The 18514-nt window shown below is 56.3% G+C and overlaps 1 protein-coding gene and 1 long non-coding RNA gene across 2 annotated transcripts in view; one reads left to right on the forward strand and one right to left on the reverse strand.

Moving 5' to 3' along the window:
- The window catches only part of LOC149750687 (uncharacterized), a 63796-nt gene extending 54545 nt beyond the window's left edge, over window positions 1–9251 (reverse strand). Inside the window, exons 1-2 of the long non-coding RNA XR_016394552.1 lie at window positions 5812–9251; window positions 963–1168 (exon numbers count right to left, since the gene is read on the reverse strand). This is a non-coding gene — a long non-coding RNA (uncharacterized LOC149750687). The remainder of the gene's footprint in view (window positions 1–962; window positions 1169–5811) is intronic.
- Window positions 4894–15288, forward strand: ALX3 (ALX homeobox 3). The gene is made up of 4 exons (XM_022584122.3): window positions 4894–5170; window positions 10376–10692; window positions 13543–13671; window positions 14085–15288. The coding sequence occupies exons 1-4, from the start codon at window positions 4894–4896 to the stop codon at window positions 14391–14393; spliced, it is 1032 nt and encodes a 343-aa protein (XP_022439830.1). The 3' UTR covers window positions 14394–15288.
- Window positions 15289–18514: the final 3226 nt, after the last annotated feature.

Raw genomic sequence — 18514 nt, forward strand, 5'->3', positions numbered from 1 at the left:
GAAAGAGTTTATCAAAAACACCCTCACAAAATGACTTCCCCTGGTCCGTGCCCGCACTTGCCTCAGAACCCATTCACCTTCACTCAAAGGCAGTAAGGCACACATCAGGGCAAACCAGACCCTTGGGACACTGCCACATCCCAGACATAGCTCCACCTCTCTGGCCCCTGCCCCCATTCCAACCCGACCCGAGGGAGGTGGGTGGAGAAAATGAGCAGACAAATACAGGTTCAGGGGGACTCAGGCTCAAGAAACATCTCTATGAATACTGTTTCATTCATTCCAGAAAAGCTGAACTATAGAATCATCCCTCTCAATTTCCAGGGGAGAAACTGAGGTACAGACAGGTTAACTGGCTCTCCCAATGAAAGAGATCAAATTAACAGAAGAGAAAAAATAGCTCCCTAACTTCCCAGAAATTTTACTCTGAAGCACAGACTTCAGCCTGGATTGTCCGAATGAAAGCCAAGGATTCTGGGTATCCACAGCACAAAGCTGCTGCTTTCTTCCCCCCTCCCTTCCTTTCTTTCTTTTAAATATCATGGATGAGGAGGAAGTACCGGATCTGAAGGTTTATTTACCATTCCTTAGCCTGACCTTCCAGGAAGAATGTCACTAATGAGAAACAATCTACTTGGGCTCCCCGACCCAGAATTTTCATAGGGATCAATTTAGGATTTCAAAGTCTAAACAGGACAAGGGTAATACTGACTGTCTTGCCTTCAAAGGAAAAAAAAAAAAAAAAAAAAGCAACTGAGTTTTTCCTGTCTGGAAGGAAGTTTTGTATATGTCAAACAAATGTCAGATCTGAGGTTCCATCTTTCCCGTTGTTCTGACCGCGTTTGGACATCCACTGGGAGAGAAAGGAGCACATTCGCCTTCGTGTGGTGTAGGCTGAGAGAAGTCGAAAAGGAAAGGAAAGCTGAAGTTGGGACTGATGTTTCCCTAATTCAAGAACTGACCTTACAGTCGAGCCTAGAAGCCAGGAACTCTGCTCTGGAGACCAGATTCCATTCTCATTCACATCCAAATGACGATTTTTTTTTTCATTGTGGAGGAGACATTTCCATTCCAGCAAAGTTTACACTCCACGAAAGCAGGGGTCATGTCTGTCTTGCTCTCTGCTGTATCCCACTGCCAGCAGATGCCTGTCACATAATAGGTCCTCCTATTAAATGAATGAATGAATGAAACAATCAGTCACTGTAAAACAGTTGCCTAGAAACAGCCAATATCATTTCCTTTTTTTTTTTTTTAATTTATTTTTTGGCTGCGTTGGGTCTTTGTTGCTGTACGCGGGCTTCTCACTGCAGTGGCTTCTCTTGTTGTGGAGCACGGGCTCTAGGCATGCGGGCTTCAGTAGTTGTGGCACACAGCCTCAGTAGTTGTGGCTCGTGGGCCCTAGAGCACAGGCTCAGTAGTTGTGCAGGGGCTTAGTCGCTCCGCGGCATGTGGGATCTTCCCGGGCCGGGGCTCAAACCCGTGTCCCCTGCATTGGCAGGTGGATTCTTAACCACTGCACCACCAGGATAGTCCCTCATTCCCATTTTAAAAGTAGGTTTTCCTCAGCAGGTGGAGACATTTTTTTTTACATGATAGGACCCAGAATTGTCTGGATCATCCTATCAGCTCATCTCACTGAGTCTTTGGACACTACATCAGTGACAAAATGCTATTGTAATTCAGCTGGTTATTAAATAGCACGAATGGTGAACTCATAAATTCTCTTAAAACTCTGCCCCACATCTGGCTGTGCTGGTGGGTCGTAAAACCTCTCAGGTGTTAGATGCCCTGTTTCATTTGGTCTCAGCTTAGCAGAAACCACTCTCCACCTACTGTCCTGGCCACCACAGCTGGGTATGGCGAGTATCAATAAACTGTCACTTGGTGATCAGAAAGGCAGCAGTACGGCTCCATCTCGGACCAACTGTCCCCATCCACTCTGGCCTCAAATTCCCTCTCAGGACGAAGTTCTGACCTTCCTCTGGGAGAAGGAGGGTGTGCATCGAATGATTCCAGCTTTGTTACGTTAGCTGAAGAACGACTGAGAGACAGCTGGTGTCAGGTGGGAAACCATGGATCTGAGCGTAAATTTAGGTTCTGCCACTAAGTGGCTGTATCCACGCTAGACAGATGGCTCCCTTCTGTGGCCTCAGTCTCTCTCTGTAAAATGGGGATAATAACTGTGCCTCCTTCCTGGGGTTGTTGTGAGGGTTAAGTAAATCAGTATAGAGAGAATACATTAGACAGTGCTGGCACACTGTACATACTATGTGTTAGCTGTTGTTTTTATCTGTAAAATGAGGGCCCCTATACTTCATGATCCCTCAGCCCTCCTAAGAAGGGAAAACTTAATAACTCTGAGGTTGCATTTTTGTTTTTCCTATGCACCTGCCCAGACCATATACGGATAAAGGTAAGAGTTTGCACTAGTGGTCTAAAAGGAGAGAAGGGAAGGCTCCTCTCAGTACCCTGTTTTGCATGGTCCTGGAAGAAGACCCTCCCAGAGGGGCAACCCCATCTACCTAACCCAACTTAAATGTAATCTGTAATTTCCTGCCACCTCAGTGCAATTGGCAACACCATCTCAGCATGGAAATTGGTTCTGTTCAAAGAGCGGGAGAATGGCAGGAGGAACTTCTGGGCTCGGGAAGGGGTGCGGGTCCCTAGGGCTCTCTGTTCAGCCCCAGATTCTGGCCCCTTCCATCTGGGGTCAGGAGCCTTCCACCAATTCAGTGATGTAACCCAGAAATCTGGGCTGCAGTTTCTGGATCTCTTAATGATAATGATAATCTCTTAAATGAACACAGTTCATCACAGCCATCAAAATAAGTGCTTCTCAAATATCCCTCGTCCATGTGTGTGGCCCATTTCTATGATGAGTAAACTGAGCCTCAGAACGGTTATCACCGGAGGCAAAACACTTGGCATTCAAGCTAAGCTGCCTTGTTTACACTGTTGATGATGTTTTTCCTGTGTCATACTTCCATCTTCCATAGTAAACTGCTTGATTACTTTGTTAAACAGAAGAGGTGTCCTGAATTGATATTAACGTGCTCCTAAAGAAGTCAACAATATCTACAGCCGTACCCCAATATCTGTTATTTTTTAAATTGAGGTATAGTTGACTTACTAACCCAATAACTATTGAAAAACCCTTATTAATGGGCAAAAGTGATCAATACAAGTTGGTTGCCCAGAGCTGGGATCCACTGGATCCTAGAGAATGGATCTCCCTGGTGAGGCCAGAGAGGAAGCTTAATTCCAAGCTAAGCCTCCCTCTTGGCTGGAAATAGCAGCCCCAGGTGCTCCCATCTCACTACCCCAGTCTGCAGTCTGTGATTAGGGGCCCTAATGGCCATAATGCCTCCAATGTGGTGTTTAAACCAATAAGGCTTCAGAGAAGTTACGGTACGTTTAATAATGGCTTAATGACTACTCGTGAGATGCAAGGCTTCTGGTTCCTGTTTGGCCTTGATTTACAGCCCAACTCTGGCTGAGGACAGCCAAGAAACCCCCTCTAAGCCCCCAGCGGAAGAGGGAGGTGTTCACACCAGGGCCCTTGGATTCCTTTAAAAATTGAGAATTCAAATGAAATACAAATGATGTTTGACTCCCCACCCCTCTTGCTAGCCTCTGGAGGCACTGAAAATAAAAATCGGTGTAACCAGACCTAGGGACTCCTCAATCCACTGAAGTAAGCAGGGTCCTAGGGCCCTTGGGTATTTCTTCCCAGATCTTAGGTAGGGTGGAGGTTGTTTCACTTTTTGGAAATTCTAAGCTACTGCTTTAGTCCTCTGCTTCCTCTTGGCTAGGGAGACCCAACTCTCAGGAGATGGAGCTCCTACCTTGGCCTCTTTCCAAGGTGGCAGGCCTGGGGCAGCAGAGCCCCAAGGTCTGAGCTGCAGACAGCCTCTCTCCAGTGGTTCCCCAGGCACTTCCAGATCATTTGCCCACTAAAAGGCATTCACTCCCTGCCTGCTGTTCAAACACAAAACCCTCTAGGTATTCCTCCACCTGCTCCTAAGGTAACCTCTGCTGGACTCTGTTCAGTCCTGAGCTGCCTCTGGGAGACCCCCTGTCTGCTCTGGCCCTGCCTCTGCTTCTGAAACCCACCAGGAATATACAGAAAGACTATGAGGATTGACTCTGTCCAACCTCCACAGTCAGATGAGGACACTAAGTGGCTAGTTCAAGGCTCCACAGCTAAGTAATGATCGTGCCCAGCTCCCAGCCCCCATTGCCAGATAAGAGCTGTTTCCACCCAACACTCCCAGTGACTCCTCTCCCCTCCTCTCCCCGAAACAAGAGCTCTCTAACGGAGGTGTTTTTGCTGGAGGCAAGTTTTTCCAACTCCCAGTAAGGAGAGTTAGATGAAGTCCCAGCCCAGCTCCTACCTGCTGCCTGGCCATTATCCCAGGCTAATGTCAGGAGACCAGGCCTAAAAGTATTTGTTGTGGGTGGGTGGAGGTGGTCTCTACCCCTGAACTGCCTCACCCCTCCAGGGTCAAGAGCCTCCAGGCCAGATATCAGGGCCAAGGGTGCTGCTCTAAACAAGGGACTCACCAAGATGGGCAGACAAAAAGGACCCTGCCCTCGAGAGGGGGTGGTTTCCTCCCCCTCTCCAACTGCTTCTGATACCGCGACTGGAGTGAATCAGGGGGCTCCCGGGCTCCGAGGGGTTAACCCGCGCGGGGCCGCACGTGACGTGGATGGTTCCAGCATTAAGTCAGAGTGCGGCCCCCTCCCCTGTCCCCCGCCCCCCGCGGCGCGCGCCGCTCCCGGGGGCTCCGCGCCCCCGCGCCCAGGTCCCTCCCCCTTGGCGGGCGCTCACAGGCCGCGCGGGCAGCGCGAGCCCCGGAGCCCCCGGCGGCCTGTGTGCCCCGAGCCGGCATGGACCCGGAGAGCTGCGCGCCTTTCGGCGTGGGGCCCGGGCCTCGCCCCTACGCGGCCGCCGGGGATGAGCCTCCGGGCCCCCAGGGGACCCCGGCCGCCGCGCCTCACCTGCACCCTGCGCCACCCCGCGGCCCGCGGCTGACCCGCTTTCCGGCCTGCGGGCCCCTGGAGCCCTACCTCCCGGAGCCGGCCAAGCCGCCCGCCAAGTACCTGCAGGACCTCGGCCCCAGCCCGGCGCTCAACGGCGGCCACTTCTACGAGGGCCCCGCGGAAGGTAAAGCGCGGCGCGGGGCGTAGCGCGCAGCCCCTACCAGCTCTCCGTCTTCCATCCCCGGGCCCGCAGGGGCCTCCCCGCTTCCCTCTCCCGCTCCCCTCTCCCGCTCGCCTATTCTTAACTTTTTACCTCTCTCGCCCTTCGCCACGGCTCCCTCTGAAGCCGGACCGGTGCTGGTCCCGGCCGGGCGAAAGCCAGCGCGGTGCGGGAGGCAGAGCCACGCGTGCCTCTGGTGGCGGGAATGGGAGGCGGGAGGTCGAGAGAGGGTGGAGTGGCGACGGCCCGGGGCCCACTCGGGCCCGAAGGCGGCCGGAACCGGGAAAGAGAGATCGTGCTTGGCCGGAACTGACACCGACCCAGAAGCCCGGACCGGGCCCAGGGCCCGGGCGCCACACTTAACTCTTGGCCCGCATACGCGGAGAGAAGCGCGGCTTTTGTGTCTGGCGCCCGCTGAGGGCCCTGAGGCTGGCCCCGACCTACAGTGGCCAAGCCGGGACTCAGCCGAGGGCTGCGGCCTGGCCTCCCGGGGAAAGGCGCTGCTGCCTGCGCCTTAGGCGCTCGGCGCAGTGGCCGCGGCTAGTGCCGCAGTGCCGGGGCCGTTCTCAATACGGAATAACTGTGTTCTTATTTCCCAGACTAACCTGGCCTCCCCGTCGTTATGCACGGCGATGGCCGCCCTTCTCGCAGTCTTGGCTTCCTCGCACTGGATCGTCACCGCGGGGCCGTCGGGAGCGGGCCTAACCCCTGGGTGCCTCCGGCTCCTGGGCCAGTGCCCTATTCACTAAGGCCAGTTGGACCGCTCCGTCTCCCAAGAACGCGCCTGAACTCCGGGGCCTGGCGGGCGGGTTCGCAACCCCGCCGCCGCCCGCTGCACCGGCTGACCTGTGGAAATGTCGGTGCCCGCTCCCGCCTCATCTTTGCTGCCGCATCCCGCAGCTTAGGCCCAGAGCTGGATCCTCCGAGATCGGCTGCAACCCGCCTCCGCCCCGCTGGCGCCTCGCGGGCCTCCTCGGAGAGGCCAGGCAGCTCGGGCCTTCGCCCAGTCGGGGCGGTGGGAATGTGTAGGGGAGGGCTGGGAGGTGTGTGGGGGTCAGCGGAGGAAATGAGCGAGTCCGCGGATCTTCGTGTCTGTGCCCTTTGAAAGAGGCTCTCCTGATAAAAACCACAGTTGGGACTTAATGAGAAGCAGTTGGCCTGGCTCCTCTGATCCCAGACAGACGGCGGCGGCCGCGCAGCGCCGTGAGCACCGCCGGGGACAGGTACCCGGCCTGGCTTGGTGCGCCGCGTCCGGCAGGACCCACCCTGCAGGTCCGAGTCCCTGCTGGGCGCGACGGATCCCGCACGGACCGCCAGGATCGCGACCGGCCCCGGCCCCAGCGCCGAGCAAACTACGGAGAGCGCTGGAGCAGAACGAGCGGACGGGGAGGAATCTAGCGACGGCGAGGGTGTTCACAACGAAATGCGTGGAAAGAAAACCAAAAAGTGTAAACAACCACCAAAAAGAGGGAAAAGGAAATTGGACAAAACAACAGAGAAGAGAGGAAAGAAGGAGAGCTAAAAGGCGGTCGGCGAACTGGGCAGAACGGAAAGGAATAAATGAACGAATGAAAAAAAGAAAGCAAGGGGAGGATCGAACGAAGCGGGTAAATGGAGAAGGAGGGAACGGAGGAAGAGAGAAGCAGCAGACAATACGAAAGAAAAAGAGGACATCCTAAAAGAGTAGAAAATAGCAAAATGGGAACAAGTGGGAGAAGGAAATTAACGATTCCAGCTGAGCAGAGGACAGACCAAACGAAAAGGAGGTGCGGCGGGTGCGAGCCGAGTCTGGGTAGAGACCCCGGCCGCCACTGGATTCCTCAGTGCCCTGGCCTCCCCAGTGCCCTGGCCTGAACTCGGCAGGCGGGCGGGTGGCCTGCGTCCCTGTGGCAGAGCTGGGCTGCTAGGGAGGGACAGCCCCGAGGACTGGGGCCGCGCGGTCTGCTTGGTGGGAAATGTTGGTCAAAGGGGGAGCCCGCTTAATTTCTTGGCTTTTAAAATAACGAGCTCCGAGCGTTTCCAGTTCAGACCAGTGAGCGCGCAGCTGCGCCCATCTGCTGCGCGATCCTTGCGAGGCCGGGCAATTGCGCGCTCGAGAGCCTGGCACGGCGCTCCTCTCCAGCCCTTGGCCGCCCTGTGCGGAGAGCGCCCAGCCCTGGTCTGCACCGCGGTCGCGTCCTGGCGGCGCCAGCCATCTTCGCGCCCTCAGCGCGTGGCTGCTCAGAGGGACGGAGAAGTGCCTGGCTGTTCCTTCCTGCTCTAACGGGGTCTGTCCCCCAGCTTGGCTTCTTGATCTCGGAACGCGCCCGCCGCCGCTGAGGCCCTGAGCCGGATAACCAGGCTGACCGCGGTCTCCGGGCCGGCCGCGGACTTCGAGAAGAGTCCTCAGCCGTTGGCCCCCGCTGAGGCCTCTAGGGCAAGGCTGGGAACCTCGAGGGAGAGCACCAAGGCCCCACTGGGGGTTTACAAACGGCGTGTAGGTCCACACCAGCTTCGGATATTCAGCCGGAGCAGCGGAAGCCCAGGCTTCAGAGCGCTCTGCGGGTCGCTTGGGAAAGGGCGCGCGCGGAGCAAGGCTGCCGCGAAAGCTGAAAGCCGGATGGCTGGTCCTGCGGCGTCGATGGATGCCATCCATGGGGCCAGTGGGGCTCCCGGTAGGCAGCCCGAGCCGTGCGGCTCTCGAGCTGCCAAGGCTTCGAGGCAGCCGCTAGTAGGGGCTCTGGCAGCCCCCCGCGTGCCCTGGGAGAGTGCCCGGGGTGTGAGAGCCCAGTCAGGGACAGAGCTCTGCTGGTTCTTGTCTTTCAGGCCCAACAGACTGCTGCTGTGGTTCTGCGGTTGTGCAGGCCACGGACACCCCAGTGCTGAGCTCCAAGGCTTCCTGTCTCCAACGGGAGCACTACCCTCTTAATCAGCCAGTGTCCCCACCAGGTGCAAGTGACTCCTGTACAGAGCCTGTGCACGTCTTAAACATGCACCGGGCTCACAGTGCACCTTTCCCCTGATGAGCTTAGATCCAAGGTGCGGGCTTCTGTTCCTGCTCTGCCTTTCTTTGATCGCTGCCCTTCACTTAGCCCACCTCCATCTCTTTCCTCTTCCGGGCCTTGCTCCTCGGGAGGCCGCTTGGTGTTCTATGAGACGTGCCCCTGTCTCCAAAGTGCAGGACTGCTGCCCTTACACCGGAGTCCTCCAGGCGGATGGAGGTTCCAGGACAATGGCAACGAAAAGGGAAGAAGTTCTGTGGTCCTCTGAGAGGGCTGCAGAATGGGCAGTCCTGGGAGGCCACGTCCCAGGAGGCCAGCAGGCTTGGCTCTGTTTTTGGATAGCTATTCTGAGACGGCCTGCTGCATTTTCATCCTTTACCCTGGTAGCTAGGTGGCTTAAGGTCAAGAGGGCAAGTCCCAGAGCTCCAGGTCTGATCACTTCCAATCTGGGCAGATCCTATTGAGATAGTCACTGAGGGCCCAAGAGGCAGATGAGCCAGCCCCAGAGCTTTGGGGAGCCCTCTGCAGTGACATCAGTGCTCCTCTGACCCCGTCCCTGAGCCACCCTCGCCCTTTTCCGCCTGGAGTCCAGCTGTCCCTCCCTCTGAATCCAAGATACCGAGAGCCCTCCCTCTCAGGCCTGCTGTGGGTACAGTGCCCCCTCCCAGTCTCCCTGGTCTTCCTGACCATTTAAAATTATTTGGTTTAACTTCCATTGAGTCCTCCTTCCTCAGGTCCTACCAGGTGGAACTACCCCAGAACCAAAATGTGTTGCCCAGGAATAGAGGTCAGGGACTGAAGCATTTTCCCCACCTATGCTCCACCTGAATTATGAAAGAAGCCTGGTGTCTGGGCTGTCACTATGCACTGGCCTGAGAGCAGGCCCTACCTGACTCTCCCCGGCCTCCAGGACACACTCATGAAGCGTAGCTTATTTCACGGCCTGGGTGGTCATGGGAGGTCACCCACCACCTTCCAGCTGGGGGGGGGGGGGACCTTGCCTAACTTGTCCTCCACAGGCAGACAGGGACTCGTCAGACCCAGAACCCCAGAGCCCATCTCTCCAGTTCTATCCCCACCCCCGCCCCCCACCCCCCAAGCTGTGATCCCAACACTAAGTCCTGGGAAAGAAACTGCCTCTTGGTGCCAGCTCACTGGGCCTCCTGGGGGCCAGGCCCCCACTGGGGATGGGCCTGGGGCCAGGGAAGAGGCTGTGTGAATCAGTGGGGCATCTTTGTGGCGCTGCTTCTGCCATTCCAGAGGACTGTTAAGAAGAGATTTCATGGCGACGCTGCTGGGGGTCCTTGCCAGAGGGAGAGGGTGGGGTGATCAGGGTGACCTATTTTTCACCATGCCCCAGTTGTGGTAGAGCTCCATCAAGTTTCCTGAGTGAGGGCTAGCACGTCAGAGTGGGGCTGCTTGTTAATCGTGGGCAATGGGGGAGCCGTCAGAAACTCCTGGGGAGGGGAGGGGCAGACGATGACAAGAATGATGGGCTATGGAACTGTGCCCTGTTTCCACTGTCCCCTACCTCTCCTTTTCCGAGCATAGCCTGTCTCTATCTCCTGCTCTCTAATGCTGGAGCTTAAGTCCTTGCCCAAACATCAGTATTTTCAGAGGAATTTGACAATCCTTCTTGAAGCTTCTTTGCCCCATCTTGCCTTTCATACCCCAGGGCAGGGGGATTTGACATTGTCCTGAGACTTGGGGTTCAGAGAATAAGGCCCAGCCAGATCGGCCAAAGGTGGTCTGACCATCCCTGTCCCTATCCAGTCCTGGAGCAGAGGCACGGGCATGGGAGCCAAGGCCTGCAGAGTCAGGGTCAAGGAGGCCACCCCCACTTCCCGCCCCTGTGCTAGGCCCTGCCATGGCATCCATCCTGGTACCTCCACACCCTGTGGGACGCGCCACCACAGAATACTTCCCCGAAATGAACCCCCCTCCGTCCCCAGAAGATCCACCCAGACCACAGAGCACATGGCTCCCCAGGGCCCCCTCCCCAGCTGGAGGCTCAGCAGGCAGGCCTCCGAATGCCAGGCTCCCTTGAAGGGTGGCTGCCAGGAGGACGGGAGGAAAAAGGAAGGGGGAGGCGGGGACTGAAGCGTCAACGTTCTTCCCCCTCCCTCTATTCCACCCACAAAACCCCCCGGTTCGGTTTCCATCCTCCTTTTTGTGTTTTCCATTGCAGCTGAGGAGAAGGCCTCCAAAGCTGCCAGCTTCCCCCAGCTGCCCTTGGACTGCCGAGGGGGCCCCCGAGACGGGCCCTCTAACTTGCCAGGCTCCCCAGGCCCCTGCTTGGCCAGCCTGCGTGTCCCTCTGTCCCCGGGACTCCCTGACTCCATGGAGTTGGCCAAGAACAAGAGCAAGAAGCGCCGTAACCGCACGACCTTCAGCACGTTCCAGCTGGAGGAGCTGGAGAAAGTCTTCCAGAAAACCCACTACCCTGATGTGTATGCCCGGGAGCAGCTGGCTCTGCGCACGGACCTCACCGAGGCCCGGGTACAGGTGAGGGCACCCCGGCCACAGGACTCTCTGGCTGCCTCAACCATCCAGACCATAAGCCGGGCCACGGAGGGGCTGGGAGAGGTGGACGCTGGCACCACACAGAGTCGGCCTGCCCCCGTCGGCCCTCCTGGGCTCCCCTCCACGCCCTGCTCTGTTGCAGCCACTGGCTTGCGGCCCAAGTTGAGGCTCCTGCATGGGATGGGGGTGACGGGCTCCTGGAGTCAAAAGACCTGTATGGGAGTCCTAACTCTGCCACTTCTAGCTGACCAGGTGACTTGGGGCATGTCACTGAATCTCTGTCTTGGTTTCCCAATTTAAGAAAAGGGAATGATAGTACTACCTACATAAGGAGTATCTTTGAGGATCACAGATGTGTGCATTTTGGAAGACGTGAAATGTTAAAAACACGAATCCCGGCTTCTCCCAAGGTAGCTGCCCAGAGTGGGGAGGGTCCCTGCCGGGGGGGTGTCTCAGGATCGGTGATGCTTAAAGCCATCCTGAACCAGTGACCTCAGTCCTGCCAATTCCCAGACTGTGGTTGGGAGAGCCTGTCCGGGAGCCCCTGCCCACAACAAACTCTTCCCCAACAGAAATCAGGCCCCGGGGCGGGATGGGGCTGTTGCCAGCTTCACTAGCGTGGAGCCCAGCCTGTGTGGATGGGGTGGGAGGATGGAGGAATGCCGGGAAAGGACGAAGGGAAGGGAATCCATGTCCAAGGCATGCTGGAAGCGAGCAAGAACATGAAGGTGGCGGACAGGAGGTGGGGATGGAAAAGGAGGCTTCAGTAAGAGTCTGGCCCACGAGGAAGATGGTCACTGCTGCCTTGCTCTGAACCTGCTTGATATGCAGCAGGCTCCCTGATGCCAAACAAGAGGCACCGGGAGAAGGCTTGGGTCTGGGCCTCTTGGGAAAGGCGAGGAGGTGACCTCTAAGCAGAGGACAGTCCCTCTCCTGGCAGAGGAGACACAATCTGGGTGGGACCCCTCCAGCGGCTCCGAGGGCACTGGGGCAGGGGCCAGCTCTGGCAGAATATGGGAACCAGCAGTCAGTCTATAAAGAGGCCAGCTGCGGCCTAGCAGGGAAGGCCCTACAGCTGGATTCAACATAGGATCAGAGGGAGTTGGGCTGTTTCCCCTTCTCTGCTGGGTCTTCCTGCTTCCGTGTTCCTACCAGGTGGAACCCAAACCAGACTTCCAGAACTGTTCCCCAGAGCTCCTCAGGGCCTGGGGCCATCAGGGTAAGAGGCCCAGCATTCAAGGTAACCCCAGACCACATAAGCCATAGAAGTCCAAATGTCACCTATCCAGACACCCCAGCAGGCCTTAGTGGGGCTGGGGGGACTCTGAATAGCTGCCCCGGTGCAACTGCTTTGGGGAAGCGAAGCACACTTCCCCCACTGCTCTTCTAGGCCTTTTCAACCCTAAAAGCGTGGAGGCGTGGCCACAAGGCCCCCCAGACCTAGTCTAGAAGCTTCAGTGATGATTGAAGCCCAAGAGTAGGCATGCTTGGCAGACGCATGACACCACGCATAGACCTCAGCCCGTTGGGAGGAATAAGGGGACCACACACGGGACAGTGCAGGGGGCAGGTTCAGAGCAAGGAGGGGAGAGCGGGGTGGTGACAGGGAAGAATTCCCAGAAAAGTGATCAGCAACTCCAGGCTCTTTCATCTCCTGCAGGGAAGGGAGAGTAGGGAAAGGAGAGCCGGTTGTGGGTCCTTCCTCAGCCTTGCCCCAGGCCTGCTCTGGGATCCTGCCTGCATGAGAGGCGGTGTGGGGAGTGAGGGACTCAGGTAGGGTTACTTTTACACACTCGCAGCTTCTTTTGTTGTGGCTCCCAGCTAAATCCCTGGAAAGCAGGAGGATTTGGGGGGTTTGGTTTGCTTTTGATATTGCCAAAGTCTAGCCTAGAGCCTGACACATAAAAGTTTATTAAATGATAGAAATACACAATACGTGCACCAACACACATAGGGCACACACCAGATGACAAATCCACCCCAGATATGTGCACAGCACACAGGTATGCCACCCCACCCGCCAAGAGCTCACAAATGAATGGGATAGACGGATTCCAAACCAGATAATGGTAGTGGGATGTGGTAAGTATAATGAGAGCAAAGCTTGCGTATTTAGGAAGTCCAGTGGATATCCAGCTCAGTTGTATGTGTGTGGTGGGGATGGGTAGCGCAGGCAGGGAAAACGTGGGCAAAGGCAGGAGGAGTAAGAGAGCAGAGTGTTTTAAAGGCGAGCTGGGGTGAGAGGCAGCTAAGAAGAATTGAGAACTGAGTGTTGTTGCCTGACAGGAGATGAGGCTGTGGGGAGGGGCAGGGGTCAGTGCCAAGGGGCCTTGTGAAGGAGCTGGGCTCTCGGCCGAGGTCTCCAGGGAGCCTCTGAGAGTTTAAGCAGAAGCAGGACCCAAACAGAAATATCTTTAAGATTTCTCAGATGCGGTAAGGTGGGAACACTGGGAAAGAGATGAGGCAGGGGGGTATAGACACCCAGCATATGTGTACTGGTCCAGGGCCTCTGAGGCCACGGACCCCAACGATACCCTTACCAGACACAGCCAGGCTGGAGAACCAGAGAGTGACTCAGCACGGGAGCGGGGGAGGGCCTATGGGGCCAATAAACCCGCTCTGGGCTTGGGCCTCTCTTAGGCCCCATCCCAGCTCCCTCGCTGGCCCTGAGGATGATGTGAATTTATAAGCTCCTGCAACTCAAGATCCTCCAGCCTGGAGCCAGCTCCCCACCACCCCACAAGAGAATGCAACCATCAACTGTCTCCCCCGTGGGCTCCACGCCTCAGGGCTGCTTTATCACCCCCTCAACCTCTCCCAACCTGCCCCCAGGTCTGGTTTCAGAACCGCAGAGCCAAGTGGCGGAAGCGTGAGCGTTATGGGAAGATCCAGGAGGGGCGGAACCCCTTCACGTCTGCCTATGACATCTCCATGCTGCCCCGAACCGACAGCCATCCCCAGGTGAGACCCCTCCCCACCCAGACTCGGGGCCTGGCAATTCCGTGGGGAAGCCAGCAAGAGTGTGAACTGTGGTCCCAGGGAGACCTGGAGCAGCATTAGGGCTCCAAGTGATTGTGGGTCAATCACTTCTTCCTCTGCAAAATGGGCTCTTACCAGTCTCATGAATGGTGTACGCAGAGCAGTTGGTACAAAGGAATCACCAGAGGAAATCTCATTTTGAGATGTAATGGCAGGGGCCTTCTGAGATGCCACTGCAAGTGTTGGGGGCAGGAGGGAGCAGATTCTAGACCTGGACCAAGTGGAGTTTTCTTGTAACGTTTCCGGAGCCGTAAGGGCAAAGAGAGAGTCCCTAGGTAAGGAAGGCCCCCCAGGCTCCTGATTCATGGGTTTTCTTTTTCTTTCTCTCTTTTCAGCTGCAGAACTCCCTGTGGCCCAGCCCAGGGTCTGGGAGCCCCAGGGGGCCCTGCCTCATGTCTCCAGAGGGCATCCCCTCCCCATGCATGTCTCCATACTCCCACTCTCATGGGAATGTGGCTGGCTTCATGGGGGTACCAGCCTCTCCTGGAGCCCACCCTGGCATCTACTCCATCCATGGCTTTTCCCCTGCCCTAGGGGGCCCCAGCTTTGAGCCCTCCCCGGATGGGGACTATAAGTCTCCAAGCCTCATCTCACTCAGGGTGAAGTCCAAGGAGCCACCCAGCCTGCTGAACTGGACCACATGATCTGTCACGTGGACATGCAGACTGAGCTGCCCAACCCCGTTTCTGTTTCCAGCTGCTCCCACCCCACCCCGGCCTGGATGCCAGAGAGGACACACCTCTGCCTCCAAGGCCCAGATGGTTCCTGGAGGCCCCGGCAGAGCAGCTGGGACCCTCAGGCTTCCGCAGGGAACAAGCTACAGAATCTTTTCTGTTAGAATAAGGTGAGGCTGCCCAGGAGAAAAGGGGCTTCAAAGCAGGTAGGACTCTTCCTACCACACACTGGGTCCCCTCCCCCAAACCCTGGGCCAGAGGGAAAAAGATACTGCCCTGCTTCCTTCAGACTTTAACTGTCATCCCTCCAGCTGAAACAACTTAACTGGCACTTCATTCAGGGAATGCAGGAAAATGGGAGGACGAAACAGGTTGAACTGGGCGGCGCTCCCTGCCTCTTAGGGGAAACCAGTCTTGTATGACAACCTAGGGCCGGCCTCACTTCCCCCTCCCACCACAAGGGGGCGTGCACCCAGCATCTAGCGCTGACAAGGGCCTGTAAACTGGAGGTCAGTGTAAAAGGTACCCCTTCTCCCCTGCTCAGCCATCTCTACTCTTGACCTGCAACATGTGCCCCCTCCTGCAACATGCTATGGAGTCCTCTTACCCCTCCAAGGGGCAGAAACTCCACCAGAAATCACCAAATATTTGGATTCTCTTCCATGAGATCAGGCCAAAGCAATGCCATAGAAACCTTAGGCTCCCTTGGTTTACTCATTGGCTGTTGGTAAGAATAAAACAGATTTCCACAGACTCAACCCCTGAGATTCCAAACCCCACTTTTGTAAAGGTACTTTTGTAAAAAATGTGCTGCCCAGCATAATAATAAAGGTGGCAGTATTTTTTATACCAGGTGATTGTGTATCCTCAGGGTTTGGCACTTGGTTGCTCTAAGGCTGGTCTGTGCCCGGGGTCCAAGCAGGGATCCTAGAGGCTACGGGAAGATGGGCCTGCGGCCAGCCCTCAGTGTGTGCCACGCCTGGCTCTGTCACCTGCTCGGGGTCCCTGTGGCTTCGGCTGGTACAAGGAGGAAGGGGGAAAAGCCCGGCTCTAGGGTTGCTGGGCTCATCTGGAAGGGAGAATGTGGCATGGGAAGGGGAGTGAGAGAGCTGAAATAAGATTGTGGCTGAACGGACACTGGAGGGGAGATGGAACGGAAGTCCAGGGAGCCCACCGAGGGTTCTGAGCTCCCCTAGGCTGGGACCCCAGAGTAGTGGGGGTGTGGCCATTCCCTGCTCCCAGACGCCCAGGAGCATGTCTGAGCTGTAGGGCAGAGACGAAAGCCAGGACTCTTTCTTGTGGTTTGAGAGTATTACCCATTCTATCCTTCATCCCCGCTTTCTGCCTTATCTTCCTGGAAGGCAGGAAAAAAGCAGGCCTGGCCCTCCCACCCTCCCAGTAAACACAACCACATTGCTCAGAGCAGCTCAGCCTCAGCTAGCAGCCCAGCTCCCCCGACCCCAGGCCTCCTCCTCCAGGCCCAGAGAAACCCAAGCACACAAAGATTCCAGTGGCCAGGGCCGTGCTTCTTCCCAAGGAGAGTGCAAATCCATCAGATCGGATTTGCCGGCCAAGACAGTCACTGTGACAAGGCCCAAGCATCACCCAGAGGAAACCAGTGTCCCCTTTCTCTTCCCTTCCCTTCCCTTCATTTGAGGGCCTGGCTTCTGAGGTCCAGGTGCGAGCCCCATGTGCATCAGGAAGGGAAGAGTCTGGGCAGTAAGGAGAGGCAGCCCCAGCTACTGCTGAACAGGACCACCTTCGCCCAGCTGGGCAATAATGAACTGGGGTACAAACCCACACTTCTAATTCCAGGGCTAAGAGAACTGCACTAGAAGTTTCTTCACCCAAGGAGTGGCCAGCAAAATTTTGGACTTTTTGTCTCACAAAGTTAAGAGAGATGCAGAGAGAAAGATTAGTTTGTTCTACAAATACTGAGTGCCCACTTGTGCTGGGTGCCAGAGATAGAGTGATGGTCAAGAAAAACCATGATTCCCTCTCTCACAGCTTAGAAAGAGGGAAGAGGACAGAATCTGTGAAAGCAAAGGAAGCAGAAGTGGGGAAGACAGGCAAGAGAAGGAACTAAAGTTGAGTCAGAGATCAATGCAGCAACGGCAGGAGAGGCAGGCAGAGGCCAGAGCGGGCCCTGTGCGGGAGGGAGGCCCTGGTGGGGGAGGGCACAGGGAGGCCAGAGACCAGCTACTGGCTCCCATCCAGGGGCATCTGCCCACAGCTCATATTTTTCTGTCTAGTGACAGCTAAATGAAGAGAAAGCTAACTTTACAACCGCCCACTTCACACATAATGAATATGAATGGGCATCCCGGAGCCTGTTCCCTAGGATTATCTGTGAGTTGACGGGTTCTCCCACTGACTGGGCCATCCCAGCCAGCCTGTCCCCTGGCTGGGACTCAGGCAGCCCTTCCACCTGCTTCCCATTAGCCGTCCTTCCATCTTCCCCTCCTCCTCCACACCCTAGGCGTCTCACCCCTAAGACAGCCCCCAGGTCTCCAGACGCCCCTGCCCCCATGGCCTCACTCCAGAGGCAACCTCAGCCCTCAGCCTAGGCCCGATGTTTTCCCAAGGCCAGGCTGGGGCTCTGGTCGGCCCCTCTGAAAAAGAAAAGGGAAGTGGCCCCACTTGGAATCTCAACCTAAGAGAGGTGCTAGGCTCGGTCTCCCTTTGCTAAGGTTCCTCTCTGCTCCTGTGAGGCCCACCCAGAGAAGCCCTAAATCTCGGTCCTGGCAGGGGCCCGGACACCAGGCCCGGAGAGGAGGGCCCTAGCCAGATCGCCCTTCAGTCCCAGCTTCTAGCCTCAGTCCAGCATCAGGAAATGCTTCTCATTAGAGGCATTCAGTCTTCGTCCCCGGCCTCCCCCAGTCCTTTACACATCAACCTGAATTACAACCCCGAAGTGCAGACCCTCTGCAGCCACAGACGGGAACAGAGCCCAGTATCCCCAGGAACTGGGCATTTCCTGTATCCGGCAGAGGGAGAACATACCTCACCCCTGCTCCAGCCTTGGCCACGGGCTCATCCCAGCATGAGCACGAAGCGTCCGCTCTTGGAGCCCTTGTTCCTGATGCTGGAGCCCCCTTGCCTTCCCCTCAACAACTGCAGCCTCCCCTCGCCTTGTCCCTTCTCCAGTAGGTGGGCACCAGCTGGGAGCAATGGGTCCTGTGGAGCCCTGAAGATGTCTGTCTCAGTACCTAGCATACTACTGCTCTTACTTGCTTTTATGGCCAGCTCCCCATCAACTGTGAGCTTGTCAAGGAAAGTAAGAGTGTGGTGTCCTATTCACCTGGACACTCAGGGCACCCAGAACAGGGACCGCCAGAACAGGCCTCCAAGGTATGATGGCAGGGCTGATGCTCCAGAGGTACTTCTGTACAAAGACCAGGCTTCAAACAGCCAATCTGCCCAGAGCACACTCTGTGGCGATGGTAAGGCAGCTTCCCTCCTGGGCCAGCCCCTGGGCCCACATATGCAGGATCCACCTGCCCAAGCTTTACAGCCCCTGCAGCTTTGATATTCTGTGTTCTTTCTGCACAGATTTATATAGAGATATTTACAGACATTTGCAAACCAGGAGAGAAAATGGCACCTCTAGTTAAGGTGAAGCTTCAGAGAAGCTTCAGAGGAGAGATTTGGGGAAATCAAAAAATGGGAAGGAGGTCAAAGCCTCAGCCAGACGGCTTCAGTAAACCAGGCTGCGTGGTCAAGCAAGAATGTGAAAATCCAACTTACTCAAACTGCCACCTCAAGATGTGTACTTCCTATTGACCCTAGTAAGAAACAGCAGAGAATCCACTGTGCACACATAAACTGTGTCAAAGTCCCTTGTCCTGTGCAAGTTACTTTGTGGCAAAGGCCAATCACAGGGACTTCCCATCTCCTAGGCCGTGTGACTTACATACGGACACACTGCTGGCTCCTACCCGGCTGCTCATAATCACACTGGTGCATAAAGGCCTGTCCTAGAAGCCCAGCTCAGGGCCTGGACTGAGGCTCGGTGGACACGTACTGAACGGAAGAGCCAACAAAGGGGAGATTTCCCCCAGAATACGTTTCTTTTATTAGTCAAGACCCCT

The sequence above is a fragment of the Delphinapterus leucas genome, chromosome 1 (assembly GCF_059928025.1).
Source record: "Delphinapterus leucas isolate spDelLeu-1000000601 "Yukka" chromosome 1, BTC_Dleu_Yukka2, whole genome shotgun sequence".
NCBI classification, from domain to species: Eukaryota; Metazoa; Chordata; class Mammalia; order Artiodactyla; family Monodontidae; genus Delphinapterus; species Delphinapterus leucas.